At 43.2% G+C, this 16,802-nt stretch overlaps 1 protein-coding gene across 3 annotated transcripts; it reads left to right on the forward strand.

Annotated features, from left to right (window-relative positions):
* Positions 1-1,499: 1,499 nt before the first annotated feature.
* On the forward strand, positions 1,500-16,048 carry LOC144512738 (putative ribonuclease ZC3H12C). Of its 3 annotated transcripts, none has more exons than XM_078243635.1 (7): positions 1,500-1,607; positions 5,464-5,716; positions 9,163-10,037; positions 10,197-10,336; positions 10,449-10,683; positions 11,086-11,192; positions 11,328-16,048. In XM_078243635.1, exons 3-7 carry the CDS (start codon positions 9,232-9,234, stop codon positions 12,908-12,910), a joined length of 2,871 nt encoding a protein of 956 aa, XP_078099761.1. In that variant the 5' UTR covers positions 1,500-1,607; positions 5,464-5,716; positions 9,163-9,231; the 3' UTR covers positions 12,911-16,048. The 3 variants fall into 3 exon arrangements, with proteins under 3 accessions (XP_078099761.1, XP_078099763.1, XP_078099762.1); XM_078243637.1 differs by having other exon boundaries at positions 5,655-5,716; XM_078243636.1 differs by lacking the exon at positions 5,464-5,716.
* The last annotated feature ends 754 nt before the right edge of the window (positions 16,049-16,802 follow it).

The following is a 16,802-nucleotide window of genomic DNA, read 5'->3' on the forward strand; positions in this document are numbered from 1 at the left end:
GTGTGGTGTTGTTGATTTCAATAGGTAGGATTCCAATACAGTCCCTGTGTTAAAAAATACTACTACAGTAAAAGTACTTATTAGCTAAATCTACATAAAATATCAAAAGTAAAGGTACTGATACATTGTGTCTGTAAGTAGTATTTTGTACACTGTTGGGTTGTTACATCTATAACAATGCATCATATTTTATAGGCTGGGAAACTTAAACCGCTACCTCCATACTAGGCATGCAAAAGCCACATACACAACATATTTCACGAATAATGTCATTTTTAAATGTTGTAAATTAAAAATGTTATGTGACTGTGTTAACTACTCCAATCTTGTAAAAGAAATCAAGTATGTCAAGGGACTTTCTGGTTAAATAAGTAAATCATGTGTTTTGCATGTAAAAATATTAATTTGTGAGCTAGTAAACTAATGGTTGGTTTTTTTTTAGATAATTTTTTTGGGGCATTTTTAGGCCATTATTTTATTAGGACAGCTGAAGGAATGAAAGGGGAGAGAGAGGGGGGGATGACATGCAGCAAAGGGCTGCCGTTCAGAATCAAACCTCAGCTTGCTGCGTCGAGGAGTAAACCTCTATATATGGGCGCCCGCTCTACCAACTGAGCTATCCAGGTGCCCAAACTAAAGTTGTCATAGAAATGTAGTGGAGTAAAATACAATTTTGGAATTTGAATTGTAGTATTAAGTACACATTTATGTTAAAGCCCATTTTCTTGTATATCACATCTAAATATTTGCTTGGCGTGGCCGGTATCAACCATATTAATGCACCTGTTGCCTGGCAATTTTGACCTTCCATAAATCTTCACAGGGTATCCATCATAGACTGTATATTAATATTAACAGTCTATGGTATCCACCCCATACTCTGTTCTAACACATGCCTCATACTATTGTAAATGGTTAGCAAATAGTTATAAAACTTCCTATTAACACCACATTCTATCAATTTAAATGCTAGAAGAGCTCTATAAATTAAATAAATAAATATCCCAGTGAGGAAAAAACTCCTGCCCACATCCCCCATTTAAAAACGTACTCTTATTTATTTTAACCACGAGATGGCGCCGTTGCGCACTTCACTGCCCTTCCCACATATGCTTCCTAAACATGTTGGCAGTTTAGTAAAGTTGGCCTCGATAGAAGGCAACTAATACCATATAGTTTCCTATTTACGCCAACCGTTTAATAATGGGTTACAAGCATTATCTTAAACTTTATTAGAGACGTCTGTTTTTTCCAAATAAGAAATGTATTGCAAATGAGGTTAATGTGAATAATATAGCTTCCGGAAGCAGGGTTATCAACCTTTTTTTCCCCTTCACAAACCAAACAAACGTAAGATGTATTATGAACAATACAAGTTTTCCTGTTAAGTTATATATTATTCAAACACGTAATTGAACCACGCATTTGCTTTTATTCTGAAATACCGTCAGAGCGGAAGCCGACTCGATATTCTTTGTAACTTGACTCAGTTTGGCTGGGTCACGCTGCAATCCAGCCGGATGTTTTGCGTCGCCAGTATGTGATGGGAACATTTGCTCATTTTATCACAAAGCTAATCTTGCGGCTCCAGCGGCGGCCCTGACCAGGTGAGCACCCGTATACAGCGTTAGCCGAGTGGACTTGTTAGCTAAAGGAGCTGCAGGTTGGTGTGGGTGAAAGCTGCAGGGAGGTCGTGACGGTGTAGGTTTGCAGTGACCGTGCACGCCCCTGCGCGCTCCCCAACAAGCATTATGTAGTTTCTGTGGGTTGTAGCCCCTTCAACAGGCGGATGACGGGGATGCTGCTGTGATGTGTATCACCTGTTTGACTCGAAAACCAGGTGAACATGTATTTAAACTAGAGGAAATGGAGTCTGTGTGCTCTGGAGTGAAGAAGGCCTGAGCAAAACACCAGCTTCCACTAGTTTTTTTTCTGCTGGAATCATGAAGGGGCACTGCAGGCCCTGTCAGTCTTCTTTTTCAACCTGTCTAGTGTTCATTTGAATGTGCTGTCTCTGACAGCTGTGTCTATGTTACACAATGGTTGATAATGGCTCCCTGAGGATCAGAGCAGTAGTAGTCCCGGGTTTGGGTTCACAGTCTTTGATGGGCAGGGGGAGGTGGTGTGAGCACGAGCCCCAGCAGCTGTCTTTTTATTTCATCCTCTCTTTTAACTTCTGTAGCCCTACATCCTCCCCGACTTTTTAACTGTGGACTGGAGATCTGGCTGCTGCTTCTGTCTTTTCCAACGCTCCTCGCAAAGGGCAGTTTTCAAGGGCTGATATAGTCAAACAACCCCTCTTATGTTAATGCACAATATCCTTCTTACATCCCATAGTTATAAGTCATTAAGTTAACTTGCAAATAAAATGTTCATTTCATTGTATTTTAAAGATCTGATTGGTTTGAGAGCTGCAGCAGTGGTGTTTCGGCCGTTTGCCTTTCCTCATTCATCTTCAAACTTTATCTGATTTCCACATAATGAGTATTGATTTGAAAGACACATGCATGCAGAGTGTTGCCATGATGTCCTGAATTGATCTATAATGGCTGTTTAGATGCATTGCTTGGTAGAAATGCAGGGGTCAGAAATCCCTTCTTTTGCTTAGACCTGGCTCGGATTGTACATTGTGCTGAAAAACCTTAAAAATAGTAATTAAGTAGCAACGATTAATAGTTTTTCAAGCAAAAAAAGCCAAACATTCCCTAGTTCTAGCTGTTTAATTGTGAGTAGGCTTACTTGCTGACTCTAGTTGTTTAAACTTTAAAGTGATAATAAACTGAATATATTTAGGTTTTGGACTGTTGGTCAAGCAAAAGCAAGCAAATTTAAGAAGTCCCCTTGAGTTTTAGGAACTTGTGCTGGGCATATTTCACAGTTTTCGGATGTTTTACAGACCAAAGATTAATCAAGAACCAAATTAAAGCAACGCTGCAAAGAATTAATTTCTCTGTCTGTGCTGTTTCCCTTCTCAAAACTTTTCTTTTGCCATTATTAAACTCCGTAGCTTGAGTTTGTTTTGTGTGCATTCAGTGTAATCTGTCTCCAAAGAGGAAAAACGATCACCCTGCTGCTGGTGCTGCAGTTGTTGGCACGCATGCACGCACACACACACACACACACACACAGACACACACACACAGACACACACACACACACATACACACACACCTGTTTGTTAAGACAGATGGTCGACAGGGTGCTCTTGTGTCTGTGTGTTTGGATACTGTGCAGTTGGTCAGCTGTTGTGTTTCCCCTCATTGCCCTTATCTCGCTGCGTAAGCTGACTCCGAGCACATTCTTATTTAATCAGGCAGTTGCTTTCCTGTTGAGCCACTAAGCTGAAAGGACTCCTATTTTATTTGGCAAGTCGACTGAAAACACACACTAAAACACACTGACGCACAGACTGCTTCTTGTTGCTTTAGATTACATACTAACGTCTTGCTGCCAAGATAAATTGTGCTTGATATGTAACCTTATCTCACTAAATTAATATTTCTGTTGGCAGACATGCTGCCTTCCAGTCTTATGTAAAACTATGACACTGGGCCATGCTCTTTGACCAAAAATTCAAAAGCATTCTCTGGTTTCAGCTTCTCTAATGTAGGGATTTGATGCTTTTCATATTATAGTGAACTGGATAACTAGCAATTTGAATACCTCTCCTTGGGCTGTGAGACATTTTATAGACCAAATAATAAATGGAATAATCAAGAAAATAATCTGCAGATGAATCCATAATGAAAATAATCAGTTGCAGTCCTAATTCATTTTACAACGATTTAAAAAAAAAAAAAGAAGGGGAAATCAGCTGTGAAGCTGGAACCAGAGAATGTTTGGCAGTTTGACTGAAACAATAAATACATTGATTAATAAGCTAATTGTCCCTTTTTCTCACTGTGTATCAGCAGTCATGAATACACAGTCTGAACAATAAAAATCTTAAATTTGCCTTTCTCCTTCCTTTACAGTGTTTCCTCTGTTGATTTTGTAGTGGTGGCCCACCATGGCAAAATTGGCTGCCACTCACATTGCAATTTAACAACAAGTAGAACTATTCAGAGGTTATTGGGTCTGTCCAGTTTAACTCCACGTGGGGGGTGTTGTTCAGACAGACCTGCCCCCACTGCTAAAAAAAAAATCCTAAAGGAAACACTGCTTAAATGATCAGTTTTGAAACTGAAACAATTAGTCAACCTTTTACTTATTTTATTCTTACATCTTATAGACTAAACAATTCATTCTGAAAACGGTGACGTTAAAAAGGTGAAGACCGTTATTATTATGCAGTATGTGATTATAACTATTATTTGAAAATCTTGGTATGGATCCAGAGTCCTTTTGTTTTAGTAGAAAATGTCTTTGGGATGTGTAGACAGCTCAAATATTTAGTCTGATTCAAAGCTAATACATAGTCTTCTTTGGCTTGCTTGGTGCATTTTATTTAACTTTCTCCTTTTTCCACCCTATCTATGTTATCTCCACGTTTCCAGAGTGCCACATAGCTAAATATTGTGTGCATATTCCTACAATGAGTAGAGTATTGCAGCACTAAAGTGTCCAGCGAAAGTAGTTCAGTCAAAACTTTATTTTCTCCCCGTTGGCAAGTTTTTTTGTGAACTGCGCAATGGGAAACATTTACTGTATGTATTTTAACATGTATTTGCATCAGTGACACTGTTGCAAATAACTGCTATTATATTACATTCAATATCATATTAACATTGACGTGACTTTATTTTGAAATCATTCAAATTTCGATTATTTGCACATTGGCTCCGTAATCACATAAAAGACAGAAAGGCAAAGATTTGTGCTTCCGAGTCATCTGCCCCAAGTGTGCTGCAACAATGAGGAACAGGTCCCCTCCTCATACTCATGAGGACATACAACTTTCTGATGTCTCTCGCCCCCCACACTTGTCCTTTTTCCCCCTTTCAGCCCTGCCACACTCTCTTTCCTTTTTGCACTCTCTTAAAGGCCACGCTAGTCTTTTCTTTCTGTTTTGAACCCCCCCCAGTCCGAGACAAAGTGCGGAGAGTGACTGTGGTGCTCTGTAGCCAGGTGTTCTCCATTGCTGCCCAGGGCCGTAATAGCACCACCCTTCACACTGCAGCTGCCCCCCCCAGCCTCCCATTGTGCAGCTCTATTGTTCAGCCGCCCACCCCCTCGTTGATTCATCGGCCACACAGGCAAAGTCCTTTCAGACTGAGAAGGTGTGTGTGTGTGTGTGTGTGTGTGTGTGTGTGTGTGTGTGTGTGGTACGCGTGCCTTGGGGTAACTGGGTGTTGCAGGCATTTGCCCACAGCCACTCCCCTCCTCCTCCCCTTGTGTCTGTGGCTCATTACAAGGCCGCTCTGCTCTGATTGGTGGAAAAGCAGCCACTCTAAACGAGGGAATGGCAGACATTGTTGGTCCATCTGTTCTGCTACTCATTGTCCAACTTGCCTGCTTCTGTAGAAAGAGAAAAAAAAACAGCTCTGGAAGACACTCAGACAGTGAGGACAGAGACGTTTGGCTGGAGTTGGATGCTCTGCTGTACCTGCAGCAAAGACGTGCGTCGGCCTCGGATGTAGCTGCTCTGGGAAGTTTGGGACCTGTTTCTTTTCCGTTTCACCTGCAGTGTTTTCTAATCTGATTTTCAAGAATAGACGTGCGGAAATGAGCTGATCTACTTCACTTTCTTCATTCTTTGTTGATCTTCTAAGGCCTGGTAAGTGTGTCTGCCTATAACCTGATTTATATACTGAAATCTTACTTCTTAGCTTCTCTTTTTGTGGCGGTTCTGAGCTCTGTTCTGATCTCTATTTTAAAAAAGCAACTGTGATGTTTACTACCCATGTCTCATTAGGGCCATTGAAATGATGCAAAGGGCCCTAGGTAAAGATGTGCTATCTGCATGACAGGCAGCAGGGCTGCAGCATCCTAAATCACTTTAATGCTGACCTACCTAAATATTTAACAGAACTGACATGACCTAAATCACTGAATTTCCTTGCATTTTAAATAGATGTCAGTCATGAAAAGTTCACATTGCTACGTTCATAATAAAGAGGAGAAGGTGCATTCCAGCTTCTGTCTAATGATGGCTTTGGATGTGAAATATTGTACAGAAAAGATAAAGTAGTCTTACTTTGAACCATACGTACCACAGGGCCCAGCTGTGACTGCCAGTCTAACCACTACATCTTTATGTGCAGCCTCCAGTCACAAGAGTTTGTAGCACAGGACTACACCTGCCTAAACTTTGCTTTAGCCTTTAGCCAGCTATGGGTGCTATGGTAGTTGCTTGACATTCAAATAGTGTGATCTGTGTTGATATGAAACTTGATGGGGGGGGAATGGGCCAGTGTCATGTGGTTTTGGGTGGAGATAATGGAAAGAACGCTTCTTATCTCACATGAGGCTAGAGGTGTGTGTGTGTGTGTGTGTGTGTGTGTGTGTGTCAGTTGCGAGTACCGCTCAGCAGACATCTATTGTCTAGCTGCTGGCGGGGAAAGCGGCATCTATACACACACAGTATTCCCCTGGTTGATTATTCTGACTGGGACAGCCCCTTTTTACAAATACCTTTTTGCACAGTATCAGGCATACAGCAGTATACCGCCAGACAACCCCTCACCTCCTCCCCCCCCTCAAACCCCTTTACCCCCTCTCTGACCCACTGCATATACACAGACACTTTTTTTTTAATTTTTTTTTTTTTTACACAAAGCTCCCACATACAAAGCGCTGTAAGGGCTGTGTTACATATTCATTACTGCCTCCATCAAAGCCAGTAGTGCTGCTGATGTTTGAAAGATGCACCCACTGAGCCTGGAGGTCTGGAGATGGTGATGAGGTGGCTCTGCCGTTGGTCCGTTAACACTAGGCCTGATTTGGGAATTCCACAATGCACTGAATGCATTATTCTGTGGCCCTTGGACCACACTAGAAGACTTTTAAAATCCAACCACTTACATTTAATCAGATCACACATTTAACAGGCTTCAACAGTGAAAAGCACACTATTCAGATTTCTGCCATTAAGCAGCTAAAACAGGATTATTATATTTATAGACAAAACAATTTATCCATTAATCGAGAAAATAACCTGCAGAATAACGATAATGAAATGAATGATTAATGGCATCCCTAGATTAGATGGGTCAGGAATCCATTACCACTTCATTATTCTGCGTTGTTGTGAATGGATCCCATTGTATATTGTTTTTTTTGCCTTTTGATGATCATCTCTTTGGGTATCATCTAGTGCTGATACGATACCTGAGTTTTGGTACTAATACAAAACAAAAATGTACCTTTTCTATAGATTTTTTTTTTCTCCATTTTAACAAAGAAGCCAAACTTCTGAATGTTGAATGTTAAACACAAGCTGCTGTACGAGAACTTTGTCTAAATAAAATAGTGTGAAGTTGGCAAAGTCTTTTAAATTAAGGTGCTATCTGATCTAAGAATACACAACATTACGAATCTGACAGTTTTTGTTAATTGTTGCTAATGACACAGTTCTGTACCTAAAGTAGTGAGGTTTTATATAGGGATGAACTGATGCAACACGTTCTCTCCCAATGTAGGCTGGATGATAGCAAGCTTTAGAGAAATGGAAATGGAAAGATAGTTTGGATGTGTCAGTTTAGACCATCAACCAAGTAGAGTGAGCATAAAATGTTCCCAATAGCCCCCACTCAGTCATAGAGTCACTTTGTGAGGTACACATTGTATATATATGTGTGTGTGTGTGTGTGTGTGTGTGTGTGTGTGTGTGTGTGTGTGTGTGTGTGTGTGTGTCTTCATATGTGCATAGGTACCATCAACGCCCACATTCGTTGATGCCAAGGTCCCAGTCCTAATAGCAGGTCTATTGTTGTCTTGGTGGCGGGGTGGGTTGCCAGTGAGGCACACTTAAGCCTGTGTGTGTGTGTGTAGGGGGGGTGTGTGTGTGTGTGTGTTGTGTGTCGCAGACTGAACGCTGCAGCCTCTGTCTTGGCATTTGGAGGGGAGAATGCTTTCAACAGCTGTAGCTTAGCAACAGTAGCTCAGCCGCGTTGCTAGGCAGCCCTTTTTCATAAAATGCGCTCTCACTCCAGCCCACCCCCTACCCACCATCTTTAAGTCACTTCCCCCTCCCGTCATCTGGTTTGTCCAGATAACATGGGTTTGACTTGATTTTGAGTAATGTCCAGGTTAAAGCGCTTTAGGCTAAATCGAACTGCACATTTACATTTGTAGAATTCGCTATTATTGTTTTCTTCTGGGAAAATATTTTATTTTAGATATGAATACCTTCAAGCCGAAATTTCATTAGACTTAATTCTGTCCAATCAGAATACAGCAGGCCTGTAATTTTGCTTCTACAGTTTAACATATCAGTTTCCTGATCTCAGATTAACTTTCCAAAGTGCTCCCTGTAATTTGTGTGCAGCTAAACCTTTGACACCAATCAGATTAGCCTAACCAGATCCCATGCCCTTGTTGCTTGAATGCAATACGTTGATGGGCTCTAGTAGCCTCAGATCCCCTCAGTGTTTTAATGAGTGACTCCACCACCCCAGTGGGAAGAAGCATATGAAACTTAATTAACAGGTTGAATGTAAGGGGGGAGGGTCTGTTGGGCCCATCGCTAACGGCTTCACCCTCTGTTGACCATTAGATTAATGTGCTTTGACGTGGCCCTATAAAAACACGCTGGGGCCAGACTAAATAAAAACGCGGGAGTCCCTTAATTAGGGTGAGAGAGGCCCCCTTGGGTCTTTGAGTCAGCCAGTCTGTGCCTCAGCAGAGTCCCAACTGCCTGAGACAACCAGTCAGAGCCAGTGTAAACAGCTAAGGCAAAAGAAAATACAGGTAAAATGTCAGATTTTCCTAAAGTGACAGTCAGTGTTGACTCTGAATTATCATGTAACAAAGCATGCAAATTCTTCATTATGCAAATGATTCCCCAGGCATTTTAGTGGACTGGTTGCACCTGTAACCAACACCATACTTATTTTTAAGTATCTCTCTGCACTTAAGGGAGTTACCCATTTTTTTACCCAATTTCCCTGTCAGCATCATATTCTCTGAGTGTCATCTCAACATGTATAACATGTCAGCTGGACCTAATTTCCTGAATGTACCTCACACTCCCTCCCTCCTCCTCTCTTTCTTTTACTTTAGGCACCAATGAGTCGAGCTTTGTGAGAGGGCAGCAGTCAGCCCAGTGTGCTGGATGTCTGTGACAGATCCATGGGCCAGAAGGACCATGTGGAGGCAGGAACAGGCCACCTCGACCTGGGGCTGGATTTGGAGTATCTCCACGTAGCAGGGGCCGACCGGCAGGCTGGCGGTGCTGACGTGCCCCCTGCTATGGAGGAGCAGGGGGAGAGCTCCGGCAACAGCAGCACCGCCAATTCCCCTCCACCGGCTGTGGTGGATGAAAATGCCGGGTCTGATGCAGAGTGCGAGCCGGCGCCGTCTTCCAGTGCCCCCCTAACTGACCCGGATGGAGGAGAAGGAGGGTTAACTCACAGTAAGAACACCCACCAGCCCCTTTGTCGGACCCAGTGTGTGGACTTAGGCACTGAGGGTCCTCCTGAGCCCCCGCCTAAACCCCCATCAGACCTTGAACACGACACCCCTGCACAGTCCTCACCCAGCTCCCCACATAAGCACCCACCTGAGCCTCCGTCCGATCCCTCCTCATCAGAGCCAGCGGCCGAGGCTGGCGGGAAGGAGTACCAGGCTAAGCTGGAGTTTGCCCTGAAGCTGGGCTACTTTGAGGAGACAGTGCGACTGGTGCTGTCCAAGCTTGGCCCCGACACCCTCATCAATGACATACTGGGAGAGCTGGTCAAACTGGGCACCAAGTCAGACAGCGAGCAGCCGGCTGGATCATTAGCCTCTACCTCATCTTCTTCATCCTCCTCGTCCTCCTGTGCCTGTTCAGATTTGCTGGACAGCCAGAGGTCAGACTCGCCCTGTCCGTCCGACTCTCTGTGTGACCAGGACAACCTGCGGCCAATTGTGGTGGATGGCAGTAATGTAGCGATGAGGTGAGCAGTCTATGGTAACCGGTTTAATAAAGACACATAGTTAAATCACTTTAAAATATCCTTTTACATACATATTATATGTTTATTTCTGATTAACCTACATTAAAACCGCAAATGTTAATTCGCTATTATCTTCTGCCTCTTAACTATGTCCTGCAGCCATGGCAACAAGGAAGTGTTTTCCTGCCAGGGCATCCAGCTGGCTGTAGACTGGTTCCTAGAGCGTGGCCATCATGACATCACAGTGTTTGTGCCTGCGTGGAGGAAAGAGCAGTCCCGCCCCGACGCCCCTATAACCGGTCAGTGCAGCAGGCTGATTGAAACAAACCCACAATGCATTTGATAAAGTTGAGAGATTATTATTCTGGCACAGTACTTTTCTCAACCTTACCAAAACTCCCTCCGACACAGATCAGGAGATCTTGCGTCGCCTAGAGAAGGAAAAGATCCTGGTCTTCACTCCCTCACGGCGTGTCCAAGGTCGGCGCGTGGTTTGCTATGACGACCGCTTCATCGTCAAGCTGGCCTACGAGTCAGACGGCATCATCGTCTCAAATGATAACTACCGAGACCTGGCTAATGAGAAGCCTGAGTGGAAGAAATTCATCGATGAGCGGCTGCTCATGTATTCCTTTGTCAATGACAAGTAAGTAGAGGTGGATCTGTGAGGGACTTATTCTGTCAATATGATAGATCTTGATGACTTAAATGTGATGACTTGGATGTGTTCAAAGAATTGTGACATTTATGATTTATGTCTGTAATTTTGAACTCTGAGATCTTAGTTACAGTTCACCTTTCGTATCCCATTCCCAGCTATTACTCTATCACATCTGACATTTGGTTTAACAAATGCTGTGACAGCTGACATTTTCACTTGGTTTTAAAAGGAGAATTACAGCTTGTTTTATTCTGTCTACCTCCAGTTCCTCCAATCATTTAACATTGAAAATAAGAGATGTAACCTAAAGAATATGCACCTATTTTTATTGTCCTTATTGTCATGTAACTATCTTGTCCTTTCTAACCATCCCCTCCCTTCTTTCAGATTCATGCCCCCAGATGACCCTCTTGGTCGTCATGGCCCCAGCTTAGACAACTTCCTGAGGAAAAGACCCGTCATGCCTGAGCAGAAGAAACAGCCTTGTCCATACGGTGAGAACACAGATATGCACAAAATTCACCTAAATGCACATACACAGAGAAATAACAACCCATTTAATTTTCATAATTACAATCTGGGGTATAAGAACACACAAATGTAATAAAACTGAGACATTCTGCCTCCAGGAAAGAAGTGCACTTATGGCCACAAGTGTAAGTACTACCACCCAGAAAGAGGTGCTCAGCCTCAGCGTGCTGTGGCTGATGAGCTGCGTGCCAGTGCCAAGACCTGTGTCGCCACAAGAAACCAGGGGGACACTGGGTTGGTAAAGAGCCACAGTGTGCCAGCTGGCAGCATTGAGGCAAAAAAAGGCGCCCAGAAAAGGCAGTCCGACCCAAGCATCCGAGCTCTGTCGTACAGTGATGCTGAGGAGAAGCTGGCAAAAGGGAGGGCGGAAAGCCAGAAGAACAGTATGTGTGGCAGTAGCAGTGGGAGTATACCCATGTCCTCAGCCCCAGGAGGCCCTTCATCCAGTTTCAGCCTTCCCCAGGACCAGCAGTCCAGAACAGTGACCCCTCATAGTCTACCAGCCCCCAGCCATGACCTTTACCCTCACTGTGAGTCTCCAGACCTGAGCTACTACTCAGTAACGCGTGCTTACTCTGGCCTGAGTCTCTCCTCCAGACGGAGCCCAGACTGTCGCTTCCCCAATGACACAGACCTGCGGGTGGGCTCGATGGGTTCAGCCGGCTCCGAATGCGGCAGCGAAAGCAGCGTGAGTTGCGGGAGCAGCTGCGACTCGTACAGTGAGAGGCCGTGTCCCGGGTGCCCCCCAGACACCTTACTGGAAGACAGCATCCATTTTGCTAATCCCCACAGCCGGCTGTATCCCCATCATGCCGCATCAAACCATGAACTGTGTGGCCTTCATCCGGCCGATTACACAAATATCCAACACAGCCACACGTCTAATACAGGAGTACATAGCTACCACCTGAGTATGGCACGCGGGCAGAGCTGTGCTCACGATCAGCCTCCACCAGAGGCTCCCCAAAAGCGGCCTCTATACCCCTTGCCCCCTCATCTCCAGCACCAGCCGCTGGCTGCACGCTCCAGCTGCCCAGGCGACTACCACTCAATGCCCCAGTCCAACCCTCACCCCCCTGGCTCTCCTCTCGGCCGCTGCCTGGCCCCCACGCGAGGAGAGAGTGTGTCAGACTCGCATCTGTATGAACACCTCTCTACATCGCACCATCACCACCGGACAAAAGCTTTACCCAGCTGGGACTCGTACTACAGACAGGCTCCTTTACCGCCGTCCAGGTATGAGCCATCTGCCTATCAGAGCCTGCCAGACACACAGCAGTCATCCTGGCACGCCCCTCCCTGGGCACAGGACAACTACACCCAGCACCACACCTCCCACCCAGCTCTCCACCCATCCCCGACACATTACTTAAACCACCCACCGCCTCCAGCCCACTCTCCGCACCCGCCTCACCCATCCAGCACTCCTCTCCCGCCGTACCCGCCTCACAGCGCTCACCTGGCAGTGCCCTCCCACGCTCCTCCTTCCTACATGCCGCAGCACCCAGAATCCCCTGCACACAGCCGCTACGGGGACATGAGGGAGAAAGTGTACGTCAACCTGTGCAACATCTTCCCCTCAGAGCTGGTGAGCCGCGTGATGGCCAGGAGCCCCCACATCGCAGACCCCCAGCAGCTGGCAGCTGCTATACTTGCAGAGAAAGCCCAAACAGGGTACTGAAGAACAAAGGAAAGTGTGATCTCCCATTAGAAAACAATAGCAGTTATGTAGTCGGAGTAAAAATAGGAAAACACAAACTGTGGGTGGTTTGCATCAGCAGAGCAAACTTTGCCTTTGAGACACTTGAAAGCATGTTGGGTTTGCATGGTGGTATTTTAAATACTGGAATGCTTTTGGATTGTCTACATGTAGAGCTTTTTCTTTTCTTATGACATTAATGAGACAATGCATAGGTTTCAAGGATATAAAATGCTAAAGATAATCCAAATCCAGCTCTGGTTATTGTGCAGGGACAACTAAATCCACTGAACTTTAAGAAGTGTGGAGAGTGCAAGTCATTTGACAAAGTCTTTGACTTTGACACAAAGTGCAACTTGTTCCAGACCTGCCCAGTTAGTCTTTTTTTATTTATTTAGTAGCTTATTATGTGTATTTCACATGCAGGACTTTTAATGCATCAAATTCAAAAGGCCCTTTTTTACACCCAAATCATAACCTAGAGTTGGTATCACATACATCAAACCTATTATGATTCTGATTTGTAGTGACTGTACACTGTACCTACTCTGAGCTGAGTCAAATGGTGTTTGCAAATTTTCTTTTCTTTCATGTGCAAAGCCAGACAGATGGGATTTGTTTTACCTCATAACTATACAGAAAAGTGTCACAGATTTCACTGAATCATTTTCTTAGTGTTACGTGGAAAATCCATCATCACATGACAGTTTCAAACTACTATTTGATCAAGGTCTGTGTATTGTATTAATCTCTTTGTGTGCGTTGTGTGGCCATTTGTTGGTAAAAATGGGTGTCTGAAAGATGGTCGTCTTATTTGAGATGACGTCAGTATTTTGGTCAGAGTTGTAGCTGTAGAGATGGGTGACCCTGTCGTGTGTACCTTAGTTTTAGTAAGGGACATCTCTCTCTCTTTCTCTCTCTCTCTTTCTCTCTCTCTCTCTCTCTCTCTGGCCCTTTTCATTTGGGTCAACTCTGGCATCTGCTACAGACAGAGGACATCTGGACATCAGAACAAAACATGTATGTATTGTAAATATATTTAAGACTCCCCTGCTGGGCTTTTGGCTAACAGCGTCAACTGTTGTCTGTAGCAGATCCCAGCTGAATCCATGCTAGACGGAGAAAAACCTTGTTTGATACAAATTGTATCATTAACTAAGTCGCTGATGTTATATACAGTACATGGACTTGTTGATCAGTATCTAACACTCTTGATGTATTGCTATATGATGAAATGCATTGACAACAGTTATGTTCCAAACGAGATGTTCCAACTCCTAATCTTGTGGAAATTGCTTTTGAGACAATTATTTCAAATATGTTATGAAACAAGAGGAGTTGTCTGCCTACTATGTTTAGGTATCACAACTTCTTTATCTGTGCTTTTGGGTTTTAAAGCTGGCTTATTTTTTTAAAGGAGCTCCAATTCAATCATGTGAGAAATATGCTTTGGTTTACTTGTTAAATGCCCATTTGAAAACAAAAGTGTATTAGCCTGTTTTTTTCACGGTTAGGGTTGGGGTCAGTTCATTTTAAGCTTCTTTTTTTTTAGCCTCTTTTATTAAGTCCTTTTAAAGTAACATTATACAACGTTATGCTTGGAATAATAGATAATTTAAGTTTTATCATTAAATCATGAATTAAGTGAACAAACCCCAACCATGTTTAATAAGTAAAGTTTTATATTTGGGTCAGTCCCATATCCCATGGTGGCCATTTTTAATGTCTGTAACACTCTACCAAAGCTCTACCTGGAGTATTTGCAAATGTATAAGACCATGTTTGCCTCATAGAACCAGAAATGATCCAGTCAGTAAAGAGATCTCGAGAATAACAACTACAGCTGCTCAAATGTGGACAGACACATTTAGCTAGCTAACTGGAATGGGAAGTGTTTTAAGGACAAAAATATTGAAATATCTTTGTGCACAGTGCATTACAGGACGGTAGTTTGAAGAAGGGTTTTAATTTCTCCACACACAGGAGGCTCTCTGAGCACTTGCAAAGCTTATGCCAACATGTCCTTGTGTAATTACACACCTGAACTGTTGAGATGTAACATATGCTGGGATGGCCCAAAAATTGAAATTCAGACAAACGTTGCACTTCTATTAGTAGGGTGTTATATATTCTGAATGCAGCATTAGCCTATCTTTGACTAGCTTAGGTGTACTTAATCAGGTAGAGCCCAACCAAAGTGTAACGCCAGTTCAAAATGGCCACAAAGGAATTAAAGTCTACAGAGTGAGCTCATCATACAGTTCATTACAAGCCAGCTACATAAAGCCCACAGGTTTCTTTCCTGTCCAACGTGTCACATTGTACAAATAATGAATAATTGTACAATGACGTGCTGTTGATGAGAGAGAACCTTTGTGTGTATTGAAGAAGCGCCTTCTCTCTGGCCTCCTGGCACTGTGTGTCAGTGTGGCACCTGAGTGTGGGCCAAAAGTAATGCCTCTTCATGGCATTGTGCTTATGACACATCCAATACTCTGAACTATGTTCAGCTAACTGTTATGCATGTTTTGATTTGTTTTGGTTTCTGCATGATTCCTTGTGTTTAATTTGTGTACATAGCTGTGTTTCTGTCCTGGAAGCTTTGTCTTGATGTTACTGTGAGATGATTGTAGCTGTTGCGATACCTCTAGGCTTACTTATATAGAAAACTGACTTGTTTTTCTGTTTTGTTTCATATATCATTTAGTATTGATTTCACAACAACACCCCCCTTTACAATATAAAGTCAAGAGGGAATGCTATTTGTTTTCTGTAAGGCTTGAAATTTACTTCAAAGGATCAGGAAGGATATTTTAGAATGTTTCCCAATTTTGCTTTATTACATACATTTTATGACAAACTTCTTTGGAAGTGCACTTGGCCATAGGTAGCGATAATGGAAATGATTATGATAAGTTGACTTCTGTGCTGCAGATATTTAAATGCTATACAGGCCACAACACTGATAGAATGAAAATCCTGTTTCAAATTAGTCAGTAGTAGAATAAGTGTAACTAATTGATTATTGTAACATTCTTACTGTAACTGTGATTGTTCATTAAACGACTGCCTCGAAATGTGATATCCATTGGCACTGTTGTAGTACCACCCCACACTTATTACAATTTTAAAACATTTAGAATATTTCATTTAGAAAGCCCTGTACTTTATCTTCCTGTAAAAGTAACATTTAGCCTGGTATTATTTTGCGTAATAATAACAGTACTTACAGTACCCAAGTCTTGGCAATCAGGGGAAACAAAAATACACACTGTAACTAATACAAATATAGAAATAGTTAGATTATTTGCCCAGAAATGCCTATACACTTTTATCCTGCAATAGTTGTGTCCTCTCCAATGCATTTTCTGTCTGCTACTAGACACCAGTAGGCCAAATCCCACTCTATCCACACCTCTGTGTCTCTCTCTCACACACACTCACATACATACACACACACACACACACACACACACACACACACACACACACACACACACACACACACACACACACACACACACACACACACACACACACACACACACACACACTACAAGCCCCTCCTGCGTGTATCAAGTTAGGGTTATCTATTGGCTGAGCAAGCTGTCGCCTGTCATGTGATTGGTCGACGTAGCCATCAGTCAAGACAGTCAGCGGCCAAGATGGCGGCGGCTAAGGGTAAAAGAAAAGCTTCTTTCTTTCATACAAAAAGATGACTCAATAACCATTCAGTCGTGGATTTATCTTCATGAAATTATTATGAAAAGTCACTGAAGTACCACGCCGGATTACTAAACTTCTGGAAGCGCTACGATTGCACTGAAGTCCTCTGTCCTTTGAAACGGCCAAGCTGTTAGCTATCAGGCTAAAA

The sequence above is a fragment of the Sander vitreus genome, chromosome 24 (assembly GCF_031162955.1).
Source record: "Sander vitreus isolate 19-12246 chromosome 24, sanVit1, whole genome shotgun sequence".
Classification (NCBI taxonomy): domain Eukaryota; kingdom Metazoa; phylum Chordata; class Actinopteri; order Perciformes; family Percidae; genus Sander; species Sander vitreus.